The 20609-nt window shown below is 36.5% G+C and overlaps 1 protein-coding gene and 1 pseudogene across 1 annotated transcript; both read left to right on the plus strand.

Moving 5' to 3' along the window:
• The first annotated feature begins 5116 nt into the window (after positions 1-5116).
• LOC114729980 (aspartate--tRNA ligase, chloroplastic/mitochondrial-like) lies at positions 5117-11688 on the plus strand. The gene is given in 16 exon segments (XM_028917000.1): positions 5117-5812; positions 5979-6019; positions 6021-6120; positions 6718-6827; positions 7101-7212; positions 7349-7420; positions 7692-7783; positions 8047-8167; positions 9349-9471; positions 9720-9915; positions 10000-10187; positions 10271-10342; positions 10599-10697; positions 10814-10894; positions 11194-11251; positions 11366-11688. Coding segments are annotated over 16 exon segments (2001 nt in total). The 5' UTR covers positions 5117-5443; the 3' UTR covers positions 11533-11688.
• Positions 11689-15987: 4299 nt separating this feature from the next.
• Positions 15988-18987, plus strand: LOC114729985 (pectinesterase-like; annotated as a pseudogene).
• The last annotated feature ends 1622 nt before the right edge of the window (positions 18988-20609 follow it).

Here is a 20609-nt window from a genome sequence, read left to right on the forward strand (position 1 = left end):
TTCGATTCTTCCCTTTGGGTGAGTTTGGTTTTCTTTATTCATTTTTACCAAACCGAATTTCTAGTTACTTTCGGGCTTTCAGTTTGAATTAATTTTGCGGAGAGAATACATTACCTGGATGATGAATAAAGTGGCATGATGTGTGGTTGGTAAATGGTAACTTTCGCATGCGTCCTTCAACCATTTTAGGAAACATTCAGCTTTTTGGCCCTTTTATCATAACGCCACAACCACTATCTCAAGATGCCATTCAATGCCATTCTCTTAACGGAAATTGTTTCCTTTCTCCTTTCATAGTACCCATCAACCAACAATTATATTCATCGTTTTTTGAATCAGAGTGTCAACTATTAATGACTTGAAATTATAAGTGGAATCAAACTTACCGCCTTCCATTTACAATAGAGATGGTCCACAACACTATTGGCTTGTTATCACTTTGTAAATCAGTACGAGAATAGAATAGTGCGCTCGTCAATTTAGATTTCTTAATTTTGCTTGATATGCCTTTATAAGTTTAATTGTTTCAGGCTGGGTGTACTAGCTAATAGGAATTATATATGATCGATATGATTACGTATAGTTAATCTTGTCAGCTATATATATACATTTATATATATAGTGAACCCCATGTGAAAGAATAAAAAAAGTATTGTCGGAAGTATTTGATTTCTTTTGCACCGGGATGATGATGAAAAACCACGATATGATTCAATAGCCCAGAGAGATGATCAGTGAGATGGTCCACAACGATCCCTATCGATGAGATTCCAATCTTAGAGATAGAAACTGCAAGGACAATAAAGATACACACACATACACATGCTTTGATTATGTTCACATGCATGAACAAGAATAACAACCCCCACTTTTTCCCCCTCCAATTATGATGTTCACACGCCTTTTAATTTCATTTCTTAATTCTTAATCACCACACACTATTTTTTATTCGGCCAAAACAAAACAAACTAAAAGAGGCAGTGCATGAATATATAAATATATATATATAACTGTTCTTAATTAATGTTATATATATAGGATGTGAAAGTGTGGCTGCCTGATTAATCAACATATAGAGAGAGAATCTAATTTATTTAATCCAATCATCAATCGCCCGCCCCACAACACGTCCAACACCAACTTTTTACGCACATATAGCTTCCTCATCATTAATTCGTTATTATATCGGAAAATTACGTGCCAACCAAAACTAATTAAACTACTTTCACTCACAATGTATATGCATTCATCAGCTTTCTATCATAGGGAAAAATTTGGTTTCCACAAAGAAAAGAATGTTTCAATTGAAGTATACAATGGCCATCAAAATCGATATCATTGCGGATGACAAAATCAGCTAGATAAACTCCAGAACATTACTCGTTTCTATTAAGCGACAGTGAGATTGCGTGCGCTTGCACATTAACTCAAATACGGGACATGATATTTAAGTAATAAAGCAGCACCTAATATTTAAGTTGAGATGAACAAGACTGATTATTGATTATTATGGTAATTAAGAAGCTATGTAATTCACCAGTAAACATAAATTAAAAACTACAACTGACCGAAATTAACCCACAAACATAAATTTTAGTTTAGAAAAGCATTAGTCTCTTTATAGGCATGAAGATGCTGTCCGTTCTTTTCCCCTTGTTATACGTTTTTTCTTAGTGTGGAGAGAGTAACAAGGGCGTCAATTTTAAAAATGAATATGCTCACACTTTGGGGTGGCTCGTGATGGTGATCATGAGAGCTCGCTCTTTGTTGAATTAATTAGATGTTATAATTTGAGGAGCATAATAGTTAGGTATTGGTTCATATTCATTGTATATATATAAGAACCATAATCGACAAATATATGCACACCACCAGCATGGATTTTTGGCTCCGTCCTCTCCCCTTTGTATTCCTGTAAAGCATGTCACCAAGTTTGGGTAATGAAAATAATTTAGTTTAGAGAGAAATTAAATAATAGGATATGTAAAATTTTGTGACACTAGATTATAGAGAGAGAGAGGGGGGGGGGGAGTCGGCAGGGGAGGGGGAAGGGTGGGGACATGATGAGAAGGATTATTATGAAGAGAAGTGTGAAGGAATGAGTGATGGACGGATGGATGCGGATTCACGTGTGTGAGTTTGTAAACACATAGAAGGGCCCATGAGTGAGAGAGGACGTGAAGACTAAACAAATGCAGGTAAGGAAAGCCGACATCAAATACTAGATTGGCCTTGACATGACGTTACTGTGCGTGTTTGTAGCAAGAGGAGCGAGAGGGATGGGATTGTGAAGTAGAGGGAGGGGGGGGGGGAGGAACTCAAAGAAAACAAAAGAATGGATCGTAAAAGCACAGGAGGGTGCGGCAGAAGGCTCACATGCACACAACGTAACTATTACCATTGGGGAAGCCTCTAGAAATGCCAAACCCAAAGCCATTCTATGCCACTCATCCCTCCCGCCCACCTCCAATTATACAAATCCAGACAGCAGGATATATAAGCCAACCCGTGAAATGAAAATGACCCCAACTCCTACCTACACATGCATATATATACTGGTTGAGCGATAATATTAGTCTAGTCAAAACTAAGAAACAAAAACATATTGTCTTTCAAACACATCAGGCATACACCTAATTAAGTAGCTGTGCCATTATATTCGCAGATACGATGCTTCACGTTCAGGACTCACATGCACTTCTTCAGTTCCTATCACACATATATAGGATCGATCTTATATATATTTTAATTAACACGTACAGCCCCATAACCACCTCACCCTTAAAACTGTAGTAGTTAGTTGGAGGTTTGATTATTTCTAATCATCTGCAGTTTAATTTTCTGCAAAGCTTAGGTGTTGTGTGATATGAGACGCGACTTTTAATTCCTGAAATCTTTGAATCTGCATCGCCCCCGCGAAACACGTACACGATCACATGCACAAATTTATGGAACTTGTTTCTTCCCTTATTTTATTCACAGCGATTGCAAACAAGTACGTCTGAGCTGCTTGTTATGATCAGTCAGAAGCATTACAGATAAAATCGATGCGAAGCTACAGGAAGGGAACATATTAAGAACTGAAGGACGACAGAGGGGAATCATCACAGTCGTCTTCGCTGCCTCCAAACCCCTTCATGTGAGCCCAAATCCGTAAGCCCATTAACTTCATGACCAGTACTCACTCATTCTGGTCCATTCTTTTTCAACATCCCAAACCATATTATTCTTAGGCCCATTGCTCACGTATTACTATTAGGCATTTAGGCTTAAAAACTCTGCTGCGCTTAAAAATGACAACGCGGACAACAAATTCAATTTCTGAAACAAATGAATATATTACTCCTCCATTACTTAATATAGAAACTAATTAAAGAGTTCATATTAGTTTTATATATAAGACCTATTTCTCATATTTATTAATTTTTTCTCAAATTAATCCTATTGATATTTTTTCAACAATAATTAAGTAACAAAGGGAGGGAAAGAATTAAGGAAGATACTTATGGTGTTTTAGAAAGAAATATGATATTAACTAATTTAAATAATATATTTAATCTACTCAAATTAGTTAATTAGGTCTTATATTAACAATTAGATAAATATATATACACACACAAGTGACAACTTCCACCGCTATCACATAGAAAAAATTTCATTCTTTGAAGATAAATTTTAATCCATTTAATTTCACTGCCTGACGACGACTAGTGAATGTATCACAAACATCAACACTTGATAGACTTGTGTAATATTACTTCCGGTCTTAATTATAAGAGTTAATTAACTAATCTGAAGAGATTAAATAAGTAAGTTAAGTTAGTTATTTGTAATAAATATGTATTGTCTTTCCAAAAATATCTTTACTAATCAAGAGTGTTGGTGAGAATTATCATTATTGGAAGGACTATCTTAGAAAAAAAAACATAAATATCAGAGGTAAAATGAATTGGAGTTTTATATTTATAATCAAAATAAAAATAAAATGAGATATTATATTAAGAATAAGAGGTAGTATCACATAAAAATATTTTTAAATCTCTAAAGGCATTGTTTGGGCAGAAGTTTCAAAGTGCACTTGCCGCATATAGGCCCCTCCAGGATTTGATGCTTGCACGTGAATGTTAAGGCCTGGACCTGGTCCACTTTTCTTAGGGAACTGGCTAAATGCCAATTAGACCACACTCTTATACTCCCTCCCACCCCTTTTATTAATTACAAGCGTTTCATAACATGACATGTTTTTGTCTAAGATATTAAACATAATATCCGTAAATAACTATAAAATTTCTTAACTAAATGAACTAAACGCATCTGATTAACTAATGATTTTGATCGAACGTAATTTTCAAATTTTACATAAAATATCTAATTTTAATTAACCTCGTCAATTCGTGTAAAATTAGCAATGAAACGCTGACGCGAAATTGCTTCATGATTAATAAACTAAATAGAATGTAATAACTAAACCCCATCTTTAATTTTCACAGCCTGACCTGGCGATCCTAACACTGTTCTGTCATTTTTGTTTTTGTTTTTGCCAACTTATGATTTGAACATTTCAGCGTTAACTGGCCCAAGTTTAATGACGGGATTGGGTTTATTGAAAGGGATTAGTCCCCCATAATGTGAAGAACTATTCAAATTCCTACTGGAAGAGGTATCCACATTTAGTTCCCTACAGTACTTCAAACATGATTGGTTCTAATAAAAGGATACCTGTGCTTACCAAAAAAAAATTACTTGCCCAGGATTAACCATTGTTTTTGGGTACAACTATTCTTTTTTTTTTCATTGGAGGCAATTTTGTTTTAGGTACTGCTATATACTAAATGTGAGTACCTTTTTTAATAAAAATTTAAATCTTAATTCATTACGTTGTAAAGATTAACTCCTTCGGATAGATTTGATCCCTTTAGAACAACTATTGTTTTAAGTTGAAAGATTGTTGAATGTTCAATATGGTTATAGTTGGCCCATGATATCATGACACCCAAATCCAACTACATGGCCCAACTTCATTGGAGGGGAAAAAGCGACGTCGTTTGGCGCCTCTTACCTCTTTCCCCTCACGCAACTGCGAGCCAGGTTTGTCCATGGAGGCAGTCCTCACCGCATCATCTCGCCCGCGCTAGTGCGCTACTCAATTGCCTATGTTTTGCGCTCTATTTTCTACCGCTTCTGTTTCTTATATTCTTGGCAATGGGTATTCGAGGGTTCTTCTATTCCGACACTCACTTATCTGGATTTCTTTTCATTCCATGTTCTCAATGAACACAAGTTTTTTCTTTGCTTGATTTTTCAGCAAGTTTGAATCTTTCAATAAAAATTATATATTTGCTTTGATTTTTCAACCACTTCCCTCTATCTGAGCTTGAATCCTGTCTTTAGGCTCTAAATTATACTATTATACATATCAGTTCTAGTGACTTTCAGAAGCAACATGGCTGTGCTTCTCAAAGCCTTGCCTTTGACAGCCCTCCGCCCTAAGCCATCATTCTTCTTGATCAGCAGCATTTCCAATTCCCTTCACAGAGCACTTCCCTTATGCAGAACTGTTTTTTCTGCTTCGTCTTCTCCATCTCCTTCGATACAACCAACTGCTTCTGCTTCGGAAACACTAACATCTAGTTCTCGACCGCCTGTTGACCTCAAGGAATCTCTTGAATGGGTTGCTAGGAATGCTTGTTGTGGTGAATTGTCTTTAAACGATGTGGGTAAAAGGGTCCAGCTTTGCGGGTGGGTTGCTCTTCACCGTGTTCATGGGGGCCTCACGTTTCTTAATCTCAGAGATCATACCGGTATCGTTCAGGTACTCAGCTAGCATATGTTACAGCGCGTTTCTTATTTATAGGATTGCTGCTGATAGCGCAGTTTCTATTATTACTGTTAGTGCAAGTTTCGGCACTCATCCTCCGTTTTCTACTCTGTCATTGATTTGTACAGTGGCATTTGTACTGATTAATATTAAAATGTAGATTACGACCCTTCCAGACGAATTTCCTGATGCTCATTCAACACAATGACCTGAGACTCGAATACGTTGTAGCCATTGAAGGTACTGTCCGGTCTCGGCCAAATGAGTCCATCAACAAGAAAATGAAAACCGGCTTTATTGAGGTATGCATTAATATTTAATCAGGGCATCACATTTCTGTAAGGAGGAAGATGGACAGGAATTGCTGTGAGTTTCTGCAACTTTTTGTATTGTACGAACTCTGCAGTGCATATCTTAAACTCGGACAACTTCTGTAATGTATTTTTTATTTTAAATTACTCGATCCTTTGGTTGCTCATGGAGAAGCCTGGAACGCTGACCATTGCATTCGAGGCTATTGGCAAGTTTAATATATTGCCTTTTCCTTTATAATGATTTTCAAATTTGAGAAAGAGATAGATTGGACTACAGCTTGAAATTTGTTCTCCTTGATAGCCTTATGATGCTTGAGCTCGCTCCTGATATGTTGCTTTTGATGGGCTTAGTTAGGAAGAGTGGCATGGCCTGCTATAATAATTTTTCTTTTCTGAAAGTTCCTCTCTCCACATGAAAGGTCCTTGTTTTTTCTTGAGTTCTTTCCCATGTTCCTTGATCGTTACTTAGCTTTTGAAGGAAAAAAGCCATCTTGTACCGAACGAATTGGTGCTTGGTGTTCTGTTACCTTGAGTTAGAAGTTACTGCCTCTTCCCATTAATGTTACAAGTATTTGTGTGCGGTAGGTTGCTGCTGAGAGTGTTCAAATATTAAATGCTGTAAAGTCAAAGTTACCATTCTTAGTGACTACAGCTGATGGTGCAAAAGATTCTCTTAAGGAAGAAATCCGTTTGAGGTACTCACAGAGATGCATGAATTTCATGATTTATCTATATGTATTTTGGTAGCTGTTCCATTAAATATGAAAATTTTGTCTTTAATTTATTTTGGTAACTTTTGGGAAAATAGACTTCTCATTCAGTATTGTATCAAAAGTTAACATGCTTGATACCCATAATCTTATGTGGTACTGGATCTTGGGGGATTTGTTTTACATGTTAAAAGGTTAGGTATTATAAATTCATATTTATTTTGTGGGAAATCTATTCTTAAGTTTTATTCTTGGCAGGTACCGATGTCTGGATCTAAGGCGGCACCAAATGAGTTCCAACATATTGATGCGACATAAAGTTGTTAAACTCATTCGAAGATATCTAGAAGATACACACGGTTTTGTGGAGGTAATGTCTAGTGAGTGCATTATTTGTGTTGGCATCTCCACCATTTCAGTTATAGTGCCTCCTCCTCTCCCATGCTGCTTTGAGGTTGATGGTTGTTATCATCTGTTGATCTTTATCTTTTATGGGTACAAGGTAGATTGAAACGCCAATACTGTCTAGATCCACTCCAGAAGGTGCACGAGATTATTTGGTCCCCTCGAGAATCCAGGTATTTACTACTGCTCAGATTTTGACAACCTCAAAATTATGCTTTTTAGGCATTGATGCTCAATGGTAACAAAAGACTATGACCTTAAAATTCCTCAGGTCATCTCTGGTATCAGGTCTGTTTGTCAAAAATGCCCAGTCGTTTGGAATAATATATTTCATAAACATAACATTGAGAACAACTTCTAATTTTGTTTCTTTAATTATCATTTTGGTCGAGATAGTTTCTTCATGCTAGTGTTCTTAAATTAGTTCTTATGTGACTTCTGAAGCCAGGAACATTCTACGCATTGCCTCAAAGTCCACAGCTCTTTAAACAAATGCTTATGGTGGCTGGTTTTGATAAATATTATCAAGTAGCGAGGTAGGATTTTCTTTAATTAGTTGTTTAAACCTCTGTTGCTATCCAAGATATATTCAAGCTTTCATTACTTGATTGAACAGAAACGTAGTTTCTGACATGAGTTCTGAGATAGATATTTGAGCTTTAGTATGATAAATACGTTCTGTTTCTTTTGATAGGCTACACAAGATAGAAGTTATTTTTCTTGTTTATTCAAAGTTATATATGGTGAATCCATCTTAAATGTTGCGCATGATGGTGATGCCATGTGCTGATTTTGGCAGATGTTTTCGTGATGAAGATTTAAGAGCTGATAGACAACCTGAGTTCACACAGCTAGATATGGAAATGGCATTTACTCCTTTAGAGGACATGTTGGCACTTAATGAAGATTTGATCAGAAAGGTTAGCTTTTGTTGTTTGTTTTTAGAAGCCTTTCTGTGAAAATACATTTTAAAAAATGCTACGTATTTACATATGCACATACTACCTTCCCACACTCTCACACAGATAGACGCATGCACGTGCACACCACATACAAAGACCCTATCATACGTGGCCACGTGCATATTCATACAGTTATACATATAATAGTCTTGAGCATTTGCAAATGTTTACTGTGTATATATAGACTCAAATGCAAACAGATTCCTGCATGCCTATGAACATGCACGCACATATATGCGTGGGCACACATACATGGAGGTAAGCAAAATTATGATAATTTATGTAAACTAATTAAAATCTTGAATTAATGCATTATCCACTACGACCCTTATATGGAGTTGGAGCTTCTAATAATGATGAATGTGCTATCTATGGACGTGATGCCAAGAAACAAAGCCCGTTTTTATCAAAGCCCTATGGTCAATGGGTCACTTGAATCAATTGTAAGCTATATTTTTATATGCTTGTCCTCATCTTTGAAAATCGTAAAATTATATTAAAAAAAAAGGTAAAGTGACATTTTAATATTTCATTTTCCTTGCCCTTGTTATTTTGGACATCCCAGACGAGAATGAGAAATTAACAATTTACCTTCCTTTGCCTTCTCTTCCTAACTCCTAAACATCCCTAGTGGTTTTAAGCCAACGATGTTGAAGATTTTGGAAGTATAGGTTTTGTAAGCCAACATATGGGAAACTGATGGAGTGGAATTAAGGACACCAAAATCTTTCCAGAAAATCCACTTTAAGATCTAAAATTAGGGACAAAGAGATGGAAGTATAGATTTGCAATTCCATTAATAGCTTCCTTTTTGAACTTTTTTTAGCCACTTAGCCCAAGCCTTGAAAATAGACAAGAGTTGTGGTTGATGGCTAGTGTATAATTTAATCAAAGTATTTTGGATGAAGTTTTTCAAATCATAAAGTTGCAAATTAAATCGAATGTAATCTAGTTAGGACCTAGGAGGCGGATGATTGAGAACGGCTATGTATGAATCTGAACAACTGGGAAATTTTATAGGGCACAGGGTACTGATTGAATATTCATACAATTGCACTTTTTTTTTTGTTTTTCGATGATGCCGATTACCTTAAATATATGCTCTTTTTCTGGGTGTAAATAGGAAGTGTTTGTTGCAGGTTTTTCTTGAAATCAAAGGAGTGGAGTTACCAAATCCTTTTCCCAGGCTTACGTATGCGGAAGCAATGAGTAGATACGGTTCTGACAGGCCAGATACCAGATATGATCTTGAATTAAAAGATGTAGTGATCTTTTCTTTGACTTTCGCCTTAATACTTTGGGGTATTTTGGTTGCATATTTCTAGTTATTCGTTATAGAACATTAGAACATTCCCTTCATATTCACAATCTCTTTAATTAATAAAGCTTGCTCTAGTCTTGGGGTCAGAATCATTATTTTTTGTAACGTAGATTGTGTTGATAATGTTTTATTTATCTATCTCTCCTTATGAATTGATCTTGCTGAAATAAAATTTTCATTCGGCTGCAGGCATCGGAAATTTTCTTGGGATCTTCCTTTAGGGTTTTCTCTGAGTCCTTGGATAGTGGGGGAATTATCAAAGTGTTGTGTGTACCTTCTGGTGCAAAAAGTTACTCAAATTCAGCTCTTAAGAAGGGTGATATTTACAATGAAGCTCTCAAATCTGGAGCCAAGGGTTTGCCTTTCCTCAAGGTCTTGGATAATGGTACAGAGATGAATCTTCGATCAAAATTTTCTTTCCTGAGACATGTTTCAAGCATTCCATTACTTACTGTATACTTTATTCTAGGGGAGGTTGAGGGGATCGCTGCTATAGTATCAAGTATGGACCCAACTACTAAGGAGAGGTTACTAGGCCGTGCTCTGCAGGACCAGGTGATCTTCATCCTGTTTGCAGTGGGTCATCATGCATCAGTGAATAAAACTCTAGATCGTCTTAGAGTTTATGTTGCTCATGACCAGGGTTTGATTGACAATGTAAGTTGATGATCTGACCTATGTTCCAAAGAAGAAATTCCTTGTCTAATCCTTCCTCTGATATTTGTATTGTGTATGAGTAGGGCAAGCATTCAATTCTATGGATCACTGATTTTCCAATGTTCGAGTGGAATGACCCAGAGCAGAGGCTTGAGGTCTGTTCCGTTTTTAATTAAATAATCCCGCAATATATTTCCTTTGCTATTGACTTATCTGGTTCTGCAGTGTCATAATTACTCTGTCACACACACACACAGACACACGCAAAAGACTTATATGAGATGGGTTGGCAAATTTTCCTCTCTGATTAATGAGTGATTGCTATTCAGTTTATTTTACCCCTTTTTTGTTGAGGGTGGGGTGTTTAAGTTTCTCTTCTGTAGCCATGCTTAACATTGTTATTTAGTGCAGGCTTTGCATCATCCTTTCACTGCTCCGAACCCTGAAGACATGAATGATCTTGCTTCTGCTCGGGCCTTGGCTTATGACATGGTTTACAATGGGGTGGAGGTAATTGAGTTGTTTCAAAAATCTAAAATTCTCTCCCTTGTGCAGGCTGAAGCATGATGATTGTATCACGATTGTCTATACTGATAACTGCTAGTTTTATTGTGCCTATCTTTTAGATTGGTGGAGGAAGTCTCAGAATTTATAAACGTGAAATACAACAAAAGGTTTTGGAGATTGTTGGCATCTCAATGGAGCAGGTTAGTGGGCCTATAATCCAGTGAAACAATGAGTGGGATTTCGTTTGTTTGATGATATAAATAAGCTAAGCTTTGACATAGACATGCACTGATGCCTTGAGTCAACAAACAAGTCCAAATTTGTGGATACATTCATGTTTTGTGTATTGGAAATAATAACTGTCTTTGTGGAAAATTTAGTTGAGTGCTTTTTTTTCCCCAGTGATCTGATCCACTTACAATGCTGTTTGTTTGCTATTTTGGTTTTACCATTGTGGAAGATGTGAGTTTTTCAGTGACATGATTCCATTGTCTTTCAGGCAGAAGCAAAGTTTAATTATCTTCTGGAAGCACTGGACATGGGGGCTCCACCGCATGGTATGCAGCTTTTTCATGTCTGCAAATTAAGTCATAGCCCCAAATAAAAACAAAATAATTGTTAGTTGCAGTGTGAGTGGATTGGTTAATAATGGTGAAGATGCAATGTGGCAGGTGGAATAGCTTATGGATTGGACAGATTGGTGATGTTATTGGCAGGGGCTGATTCCATCAGAGATGTCATTGCTTTCCCAAAAACCACCACTGCTCAGTGTGCCCTCACCAGAACCCCTTCAGAGGTGGATCCTCAGCAGCTCAAGGATCTCTTACTTAGACTCTAGATTCTGCTTCACTTGTTTAAAATTTTCATTCTCAATTATTTAATTCCTGTGCCCAGCTTGTACTTACTCATATGGGAGCCCTAACCACTCTCACCCATGTTGCTCACTGAGGATTCGTTGATGTTAATGTGAAGACGAAAGTAATGATTAGTTCAAGCACGTCAGAAACTATTTATTCTCAATATTCCTACATTTGATCCTTAATATAAGAGCTAGATGATTAATTTGAGGAGACTAAAAAAATTAATTAAGTTAGTTATTTATAATAAATATGTGTTGTTTTTTAAAAATATTTTTACTAATCATATGTATTTGAATCATCTTTTCATAGAAACCTTTAATATCTGTACCCGTTATAAAAATTACTTTGAGAAAAGGTGAATAAATATGAAAGACAAAGTAGATTGAGATTTTATATTTATGATCAAATTGAATGTCAAACTAGTTTTTATATTAATGATTGGTGGTAATATTATCTTTTTGGGTAAATGTTGTTGATATGAATTTGAGTAGTATTTTAAATTAACCCGAGGCTGGAGAGCTAAACATTTACGTTCATCATACGTTCAAACCTTTGCACTCGGGAGTCAATCCTATGGCTATGCCTCGGGTTATAAAGTTGATTTCTATTAAAAAAACTCATCTGCTGTCTTCTTTAAGCCGCTAATAATAATTATTGCTTCAGTACTGTGTTATCAAAAAGTGGACCTGCAACATGACATCACCAAAATGTGTCATCTTCTAAAATTTTAAACTCGGGAATGATAATTCTTCGATGGGCGGCCACACTCTACTCGATAATTAACGAATTATCATTTATATATATATAAACTGTAATACGTATACGAAATTCTGGTTGTGTAATATTGGAATCTTTTTTAAGTGGTGTTGCTGTATTATTCCGATACCATCATTATTATGGTGAGGAAGCCAGCTTAAAATGAAGGTGAAGATGGAGCATATATGTATATATGTGGATTCCAGCTAATATACGTATAATTATTATTATAAAAGTTACGATAAGGAGAAGGAAAGTTGAATAATGACCATGAAATTGCAGTGGGGAGCAACATTATTGCAGAAAATGAAAGCACGAAAGCAAATCTGATGCTGCATTGGGATTGGCCGATGCTACAAATTAATCATACGTACCTTTCAACACTAAATCATTAATGACCTTGAGCCACAATTACTCTATTTTTTTTTAAAAAATTCGATCACGCATGCCATAATATTATCAATCCAATGGTCATTGTATAAGACAAATTTCAGGAAACAACATTTTCATAAGCTGTCTACATAGTGTAGCTCAAAGGGATCCTCTTTATTAGCTAATGTACATCCAATGAACATTTTTCTTGATTTTTTGAATCTACATATTTTAAGATTTTTATTATTGTTTAGTATTTTAAGTTTTCCTCCATTGAAATCTAAAAGCTCGTGGGTTCCCCCTCTGTCTTTAACATCAATCGCAGATATCTGCAAATTAAAGGTGGATGTTTTTGAATTTATAGTTAATTTATTCTTGTAATTCTTAAGGTATATATATATTTTTGAAATCAAAGAATAATGTTCTAGACCTTGAGATATATATATATATATATATATATATGAACAAATAATTTCTCTTTTCGTTGTAGCACGTACGTTGGCAAGTGGTTTGATAATACTTAATATGTATAAAGGTAAACAATAACATTATTATTAAACGAATCCGCAGTAAATACGATGTCTAATTCTTATTAATTTATAGTATAGCAATAACATATTGTTCAGTTGATTGAGCACTACAACCTAGAACGCACATCTCAGCAAGCTTTTGATGAGGTGGTAGAGTGCCTAGGATCAAATCGTTTCGTGGTGGTTAAGATATGTAGGTATATATATATATATAGATATCTCTCTATATATAAATATACGTGTGCGTGCACATATATTTTGCTTGTATACATAATTTATCGTAATTGTGTATGTCTGTGCAGTTAGGATTTTCAAAAGTGAAGGGACGATGGTTGCATTGGTATATACTACCTCCGGTCCTAATTATAAGACCCAGTTGACTTATTTGAAGAGATTAAGGAAGTAATTAAGTTAGTTATTGTAATAAATAAGTGTTGTCATTCCTAAAATATCCTTACTAATTAAGTATATTAGCTAGAACTATCATTATTAGAAGATTATCTTGAAAAAAATGCATAATATGAGAGACAAAATGGATTGGGGTCTTTTAATTAGGACCAAACAAAAAGTCAAACGGGGTTTTATAATAAGGATCGGAGGTAGGAGTAAGTAATGATAATTATATATTTTGTTTTTGGTTGCCGAAGGAAGTAATGGTAATTATAGACTTTGGGAAGTGATGAACGAATACGTAAGTTGGTAGGGATGAGAGGTAGGTAGCCTAACAAGTGTAGAGTGTAAAGTTAAAGTGAGATAGGAGGGAGTAAAAGGAAGACGCGTGGCATGAGAAGAAGTGAAGTATATGGCAAATTTGGATTCGAAGAAGATTAATTAATTTAAAGTGATGATAAAAGAGAGGTTTTAATTTAACGTTTCTAAGTACGAAGGGAAAAGTGAAGAAGGGAGCAAGACTTTAAAGAAAAAAGTCAAGCACGGACTTCATCTTCTCCTACAAAGCGAAAACGGCATCTCCGAATCGAAACGCCATATACGTGCATATAGCATCACGTTCACGAGTCAAAGTATTATGAGGCCGACGAGTTTTGAAAACTAAGTGTATGGTTCTCATCCCTATTCACTGGCTGGCCATAAAGCCAGCTTAATTAAATGAATCGATTTATTATATCACTTGCTTTCCATATTCATCCATTCATTTCTTGACACCTACCCCCCCTAACCCCACAAGGTTTGGCCAGCTACATTAAACTTGGTCATCTAATTAATTTGTGTGTGTGTATTTATATATAATTGTTTTATATATATATATAGGCTTTTCTTTTCTTAATTAAGATATATGAGTGATGTATGAATTGACAGAGGGATTGAAGAATTTAGTGGAAGAGATTGGATGAAATGAAATATGAAAGGATGAGAGCCACGAGAGGAGTTTGTTGACTAAAGTCTCGAAAGAGAACAAGAACGTAGTGATCCCATCCATCCCTCCCAACTTTCTCAAATGTATTACTCCTCCGGTAGGACCTAATTCTTGAGTTGGTTTTGGTTCTAAATATAAGACTCATTTTCATATTTATTAATTTTCTCTAAATTACCCTATAGATACTCCCTCAACTATAATCAAATAGAAGAGGGAGATGGGGTATTAAAAAGATGATTATGGTATTTTAGAAAAATGTGTCACTTTTCTTATAATTAACTAACTTACCTAACTTTCTTAATCTAATCAAATTAGTTAAATGAGTCTTATATTAAGGATCGGAGGAGTATTAGTTATTACGTACGTTAGAGAAAACACACCTTACGACGTACAGTACAAACACAAATTAAAGAAAGAGCCATAATCTAATCTAGTGGGCGGGCTTAGTCCTCCATGGTTTCAAAAAAATATTTATTTAATTAAAAAGTCATGAATTTAAAAGTTTAATTTCATCGTCATCTTATAATCTCCATGAAACCCTCACAAGATTCTGTTCCAGTCGCTGTCTTTGAGTTGATGGACTTAAAGTAATATAAGCTTCCTCCGCCACTGTATTTCTACGCAGACATTTAGGCGCATGGTTCTTCAATAGCCCACCCAGCATCATTTTATTTGGAAAATGTAACCCCCTAATTAAATAAGCCTACCATCCGCCCCAACTTCCACGTCTTCAAAATTCTGCCACATTATTGCCCACTATTTTCATTGATATTTGAATATTGTCTAGTTAATTGAGGATAGTTCATCAAAAACATTTGATGCATTTACACGAATTTGAATTTGAGACCTTGTGCTTGAGCAACCAAAGTAATGATGATCATTGAAAATTTTCTTTTTAAATTTTTAAACACACTTTTACCCAGAAAAATGATCGCTGAGAGAAAATGTGTTATTTTTTTGGTTCTCTGCTCTTTTCTCAGGATTTTATTTACTTGAAGTCAATCATATAACCGGTGCGAAACCATATTCAATTGGTAGTGTTGATGTTTTAGAAAAGTAGCCAACTCTTTGATTGAAAAACAGTAAAAGAAGAGAAAAGTAAACATTGACCTAATGAGCTACAGTAGTATGTCCGACACATAAATTAATTAAAAGAAATTTTTCTTACATAAAATTTGTTCTTTAAATTTATGTGTTGATATTGATATTATATTGACTCACACTCACCTCTAAATTGTGAATCAACTCCCCCTATAACAGTGACGTATTAGGTTGATGAGCTTTAGCCATACACGCACGACCTACCAAAAACCAAGTCAGCGCGGCCTATAAATAGAATGCCCCTTTGTTTCTTCATTCACAAGCAATCCCAAGGAGAGAATCCCCTCTTCCTAACTACTCCTATATATCTTGCCATTTTAGACCCTTTGCCTTCAACATTTATTTATGATCAATATGGACAAGCTTGCCTTCAACTGTTCCTTAGCTTCCATGTTTCTGATCATTTACTCTTTGATAGTTTTGCATGGTACTGAAGCTTCGTTATCATGCCTCCATACTCCATACCCTCATGTGTGCAACCACTATATGACCTCTAATACACTCTCTACTTCATCATCTTCTTCTTCTTCCTCCTTCCATGATATGGCTCTGAAGGTCACTCTGGACCAAGCCATTGAAGCCCAAAAGCTTGTCTCAGCCATGAAACTGGGCAATCACTTCACAGACAATAAGCGAGCCAAGTTAGCCTGGACAGATTGCTTAGAGCTATATGAAGACACTGTTTACCAGCTGAACCGTTCTGTTACGACCTCCAAAAATCTCAACGATAGGCTCACCTGGTTAAGTGCCTCCATTGCCAACCACCAAACTTGCCAAAATGGCTTCCGTGACTTCAACCTTCATGCACACTTCAGCTTCTTCCCAAATATGTTAACTAACTTCTCCAAATTGATCAGCAATTCCTTAGCCATTACCAAAGCCATGTCGACGACGTCGTCGTCAGGACAAATGGATAATAATGGTGGGAGAAAGTTGTTGTTCGAAGGATTCCCCGACTGGGTTTCGAGCTCGGATAGGAGGCTTCTTGCGGCGGCAGCGGGGAGGTGGCGCCAAGGGCTGATGTGGTGGTGGCGAAAGATGGGAGTGGGAACTATAAGACGATAACGGAGGGAGTGGAGGCGGCAAGTAAGTTGAGCGGCGGCGGAGGGAGGAGAGTGGTGGTGCACGTAAGAGGGGGGTTGTATGAAGAGAATGTGGAGATTAAGAGGAAAATGAAGAACATAATGATCGTTGGAGATGGGATTGATGTTACCGTTGTTTCGGGTGGCAAGAATGCCCAAGAAACTACCACTTTTCGTTCTGCTACATTTGGTAAGTCTTATGTTTATGTATTGTGAATCCTTTTATTATGTGTATATATGTATAGCCTAAAACTGGTTTTTTATATATTTGTAAATGGAACAGAAACGAGCTTAGCATATATAATAGATAAAATGTTTAAACTTGTCAAATAAGAACACACACACACACACACACACACGTAACATTATCTCAATGGATTTGAATTCTCTATGCATGGAGTTAGTCTGTAATGTACTAAATGTTCTATTTTCATGTTCAATTTTAATGATCATTTTTGAAAGATGTATAATTAAAATATCATATGCATTTTTATGATAAAAATATTGAAATTATTTAAAATTTCAAAATGTATAAATTAAATCCAGACTATCCAATACAGGTGCTCTTAATATATATTGCGGGGACGACAGTTCTAAATCCTCATAATGATTAGAAATTAATTATAAATTGATTTTTTGACCAAATTATTTAGTTTGGGCTATATTCAGGCAAAGAGAAAAAAATTTATATCAAGAAAAATTAGTGCTCCTAGGCCAGCAAAAGAATTAATTCCACAAGAGAAGTAAAATAATTGAGGAATTATCTAAATATGATTATCACCTGGTCCCACATAAGAATGGGACGAAGAAGTACTACTTTTGGGTACCATGAATTATCTAAATTTCATCAAAACAAAGAATGGGACGAAGAAGTACTACTTTTGGGTACCACGAATTATCTAAATTTCATCAAAACAAGTGACTTTTCTAACTTCTCATCAAGCGAAACAAACAGCTGGATGAGAAAATACCGAAACAAACATCTAAATATTTGATATTTCGAAACAAGGGGAAAAAAAAAAAATTCTGCCATTAATTTTTCATGAACTCACTTGAAGAATTCATCTCTTTGATTTGTTATAGCTGTTTCTGGAGACAACTTCATCGCCCGCGATATAACCTTCCAGAACACCGCCGGGCCTGAGAATCACCAGGCGGTGGCTTTTCGCTCCGGCGCCGACCACTCAGTGTTCTACCGGTGCAGCTTCAAGGGCTACCAAGACACTTTGTATGTCTACTCACAGCGCCAATTCTACCGTGACTGCGATGTCTACGGCACCGTGGACTTCATCTTCGGCGACGCCGTCGCTATCCTCCAGAACTGCAACATCTACGTGAGAAGGCCGACGAGCAACCAGCAGAACACCGTGACGGCGCAGGGGAGATCCGACCCAAATGAGAACACCGGCATTATTCTCCACGGCTGCCACGTGACTGCGTCATCAGACATGAGGCCGGTGCAGAGCTCGTTCAAGACCTTTCTGGGCCGGCCGTGGAAGGAGTACTCAAGGGTGGTGGGGATGAAGAGTAACCTCGACGGCGGGCTGATCGACCCGGCGGGATGGATGCCGTGGAGTGGAAGCTTCGCTCTTGAGACTCTATATTACGGCGAATATATGAACGCAGGAGCAGGAGCAGCCACTGGTGGGAGGGTGAAATGGCCAGGCTTTCATGTAATCACGAGTCCGCTGGAGGCCGGAAAGTTCACAGTTGGGAATTTTCTGGCCGGCGAGTCGTGGATTGCCGGCACCGGCGTCCCTTTCGATGCAGGGTTGTGAGGAGAAGATGAAAGTGGCGGTGGCGGTGGCGGTGGAAGAGAGGAGTTGGTGGTTATTATATGAAAAAAAAAAATAGTAAAGGGAAAGGGTGGATAGTGACTGTGGCTGTATGATATGAAGAAGACAAGAAAGGAGAGAAATTGTCACGTAGCATGACTTTGTGTGCGATGTCAGGGTTTCGTTGTATAGACGGTACAGAAGGTTGCCATATATTCTTTGTGTGTTTCGTTGTCTTTGATGTGTATGGAGTGACTGTTAAACTTATCCAACCGCAAGAAGCTAAGGCAGGAAAATATATGATATAGGAACATATATTAATATAACCACTAAACTTGTAATAATACGTTTAATTTTTGTGGAAAAGTGACCCTTGAATATGTGAACAAAGTTGTAAGGATATATGTATGAAACTGTAATATAAGTAATAGTTGATTGTATATTCTCTCTGGCCTCTGCTTTCATAATCATAGCCTAGTTTCGTAGTCTTGTGCATTCGTGCCTACTGTCGAGTCTTCTCCTGGCATTTGATTTAATTTCGTTTCATGTGGTTTTGAATATTTAGAAGTACTTCTACAAAAATTTTTTTAATGCATACGAGACATTTGAAGTTTCTTTATCGCCTCAAAGTAGGTTAATGAGCATTTGTTAAGCTAGGGGACATGAGGAAGGGTTTAACTAATTATATTATGTCCGAGTTTAACTAAATATGCGATTAATTAGTTGATCAAGTGGTTAGTTAACGTTCATTCGGAGGAGAAGTGTTTAAGCTAAGATTAATTTGTTTTGGAAACCTGACTAGATTACATGAGGCGTTGATGATCCAATTATACATGGTTGGTGCATTTGTATGTGGTCCTTTGGTTTGATGATAACAACAATAATCAAATTGGCAAGACAAGTCAGCGGCCAGCTGCTTGCTGCAAGCAACCTGTGAATACTGAATAGAACCTCTCTGGCTCACAATTATGAAAGGTTTATTACAGAAAAAAGGAGAGAAGGTGGTCGAGAGGTTGTGACTTACAATCAGATTAGATATGTTTTGAGTTGAGAGCTGCATGACCCACCTTTTATTCCTAATAATTCTCTTTTCCATTGGTGGCATTGGCTTCTATCAATCATCCATTATGTGTGTGTGTGTGTGTGTGTGTGTGTGTTTTTCAATGAAAAAGAATAACATCAAATTCATATCCATTTCATGAGAGTGCTGGAAAAGTTCAAAAACAGGAGGTTGGCATTGTGTGGATAGGATTATTATCGTATTTATGCTTCATATTTAATTCAAAATGGATTAGTCTTGGTCATCAGGTCACAACTTAACCACATAGATTCGTTCGAAACATCGATATGTCAAAATCCTAAGAGTTGTCTTATTTTTGTCAACATATGTGGTATTAATGAAGATTCTACGATTCCTGAGATTGTTAATTTGTTGTGGTTACTGATTTACTCTCTTTCGACCACCCTCTGCATTGCTGTGTTAATTAGCCTCAGACATTTGTAGCTGTTCCGAGGCATCAGTAAGACTTTCAGATATTCCAAAAACGGTAAATAGAAAACAACATTACTCTAAACTGTAGAAGCCAGAGAGCACACTTTAGAAAGCACATTCTCTGCTATATACGTGGAACCAGCGTATATATTACGCCCTATATGAATTTTAACTCATTCTTATAAGGCACCTTCATGTACTTTAATTTAACCGACAGTGTCCGCCTCTTTGAATAAATGGCTTTACGATGCCTTGGGATGAATCCATATTTATATGTTTTTACATAAAAATATGACCTCCCCCCCCCCTCCCCCAAAAAAAAAAAAAAAAAAAAAAAACAAAAAGGCGGGCGCTGTTATTTTGTCGTTTCTCAAGCATTTACTGACCGAATGACTAATTTACTTTTATGAACCCCTTCCGCTTTAAAAAGGAGTTCTTGATCCAGTTTTGACTTTTCAATGCTTAGTCAAGAAGGTAGAAGAAAGGGTGGGTTCGCATAACTTCCAAGTAGCGACCTTATATCGATTGGCCCATGAATCTAATTAGTCAACGATAATTCATTTCCAAAATTA

The sequence above is a fragment of the Neltuma alba genome, unplaced genomic scaffold (assembly GCF_004799145.2).
Source record: "Neltuma alba isolate B1F8T4 unplaced genomic scaffold, ASM479914v2 tig00002495_pilon, whole genome shotgun sequence".
Classification (NCBI taxonomy): Eukaryota; Viridiplantae; Streptophyta; class Magnoliopsida; order Fabales; family Fabaceae; genus Neltuma; species Neltuma alba.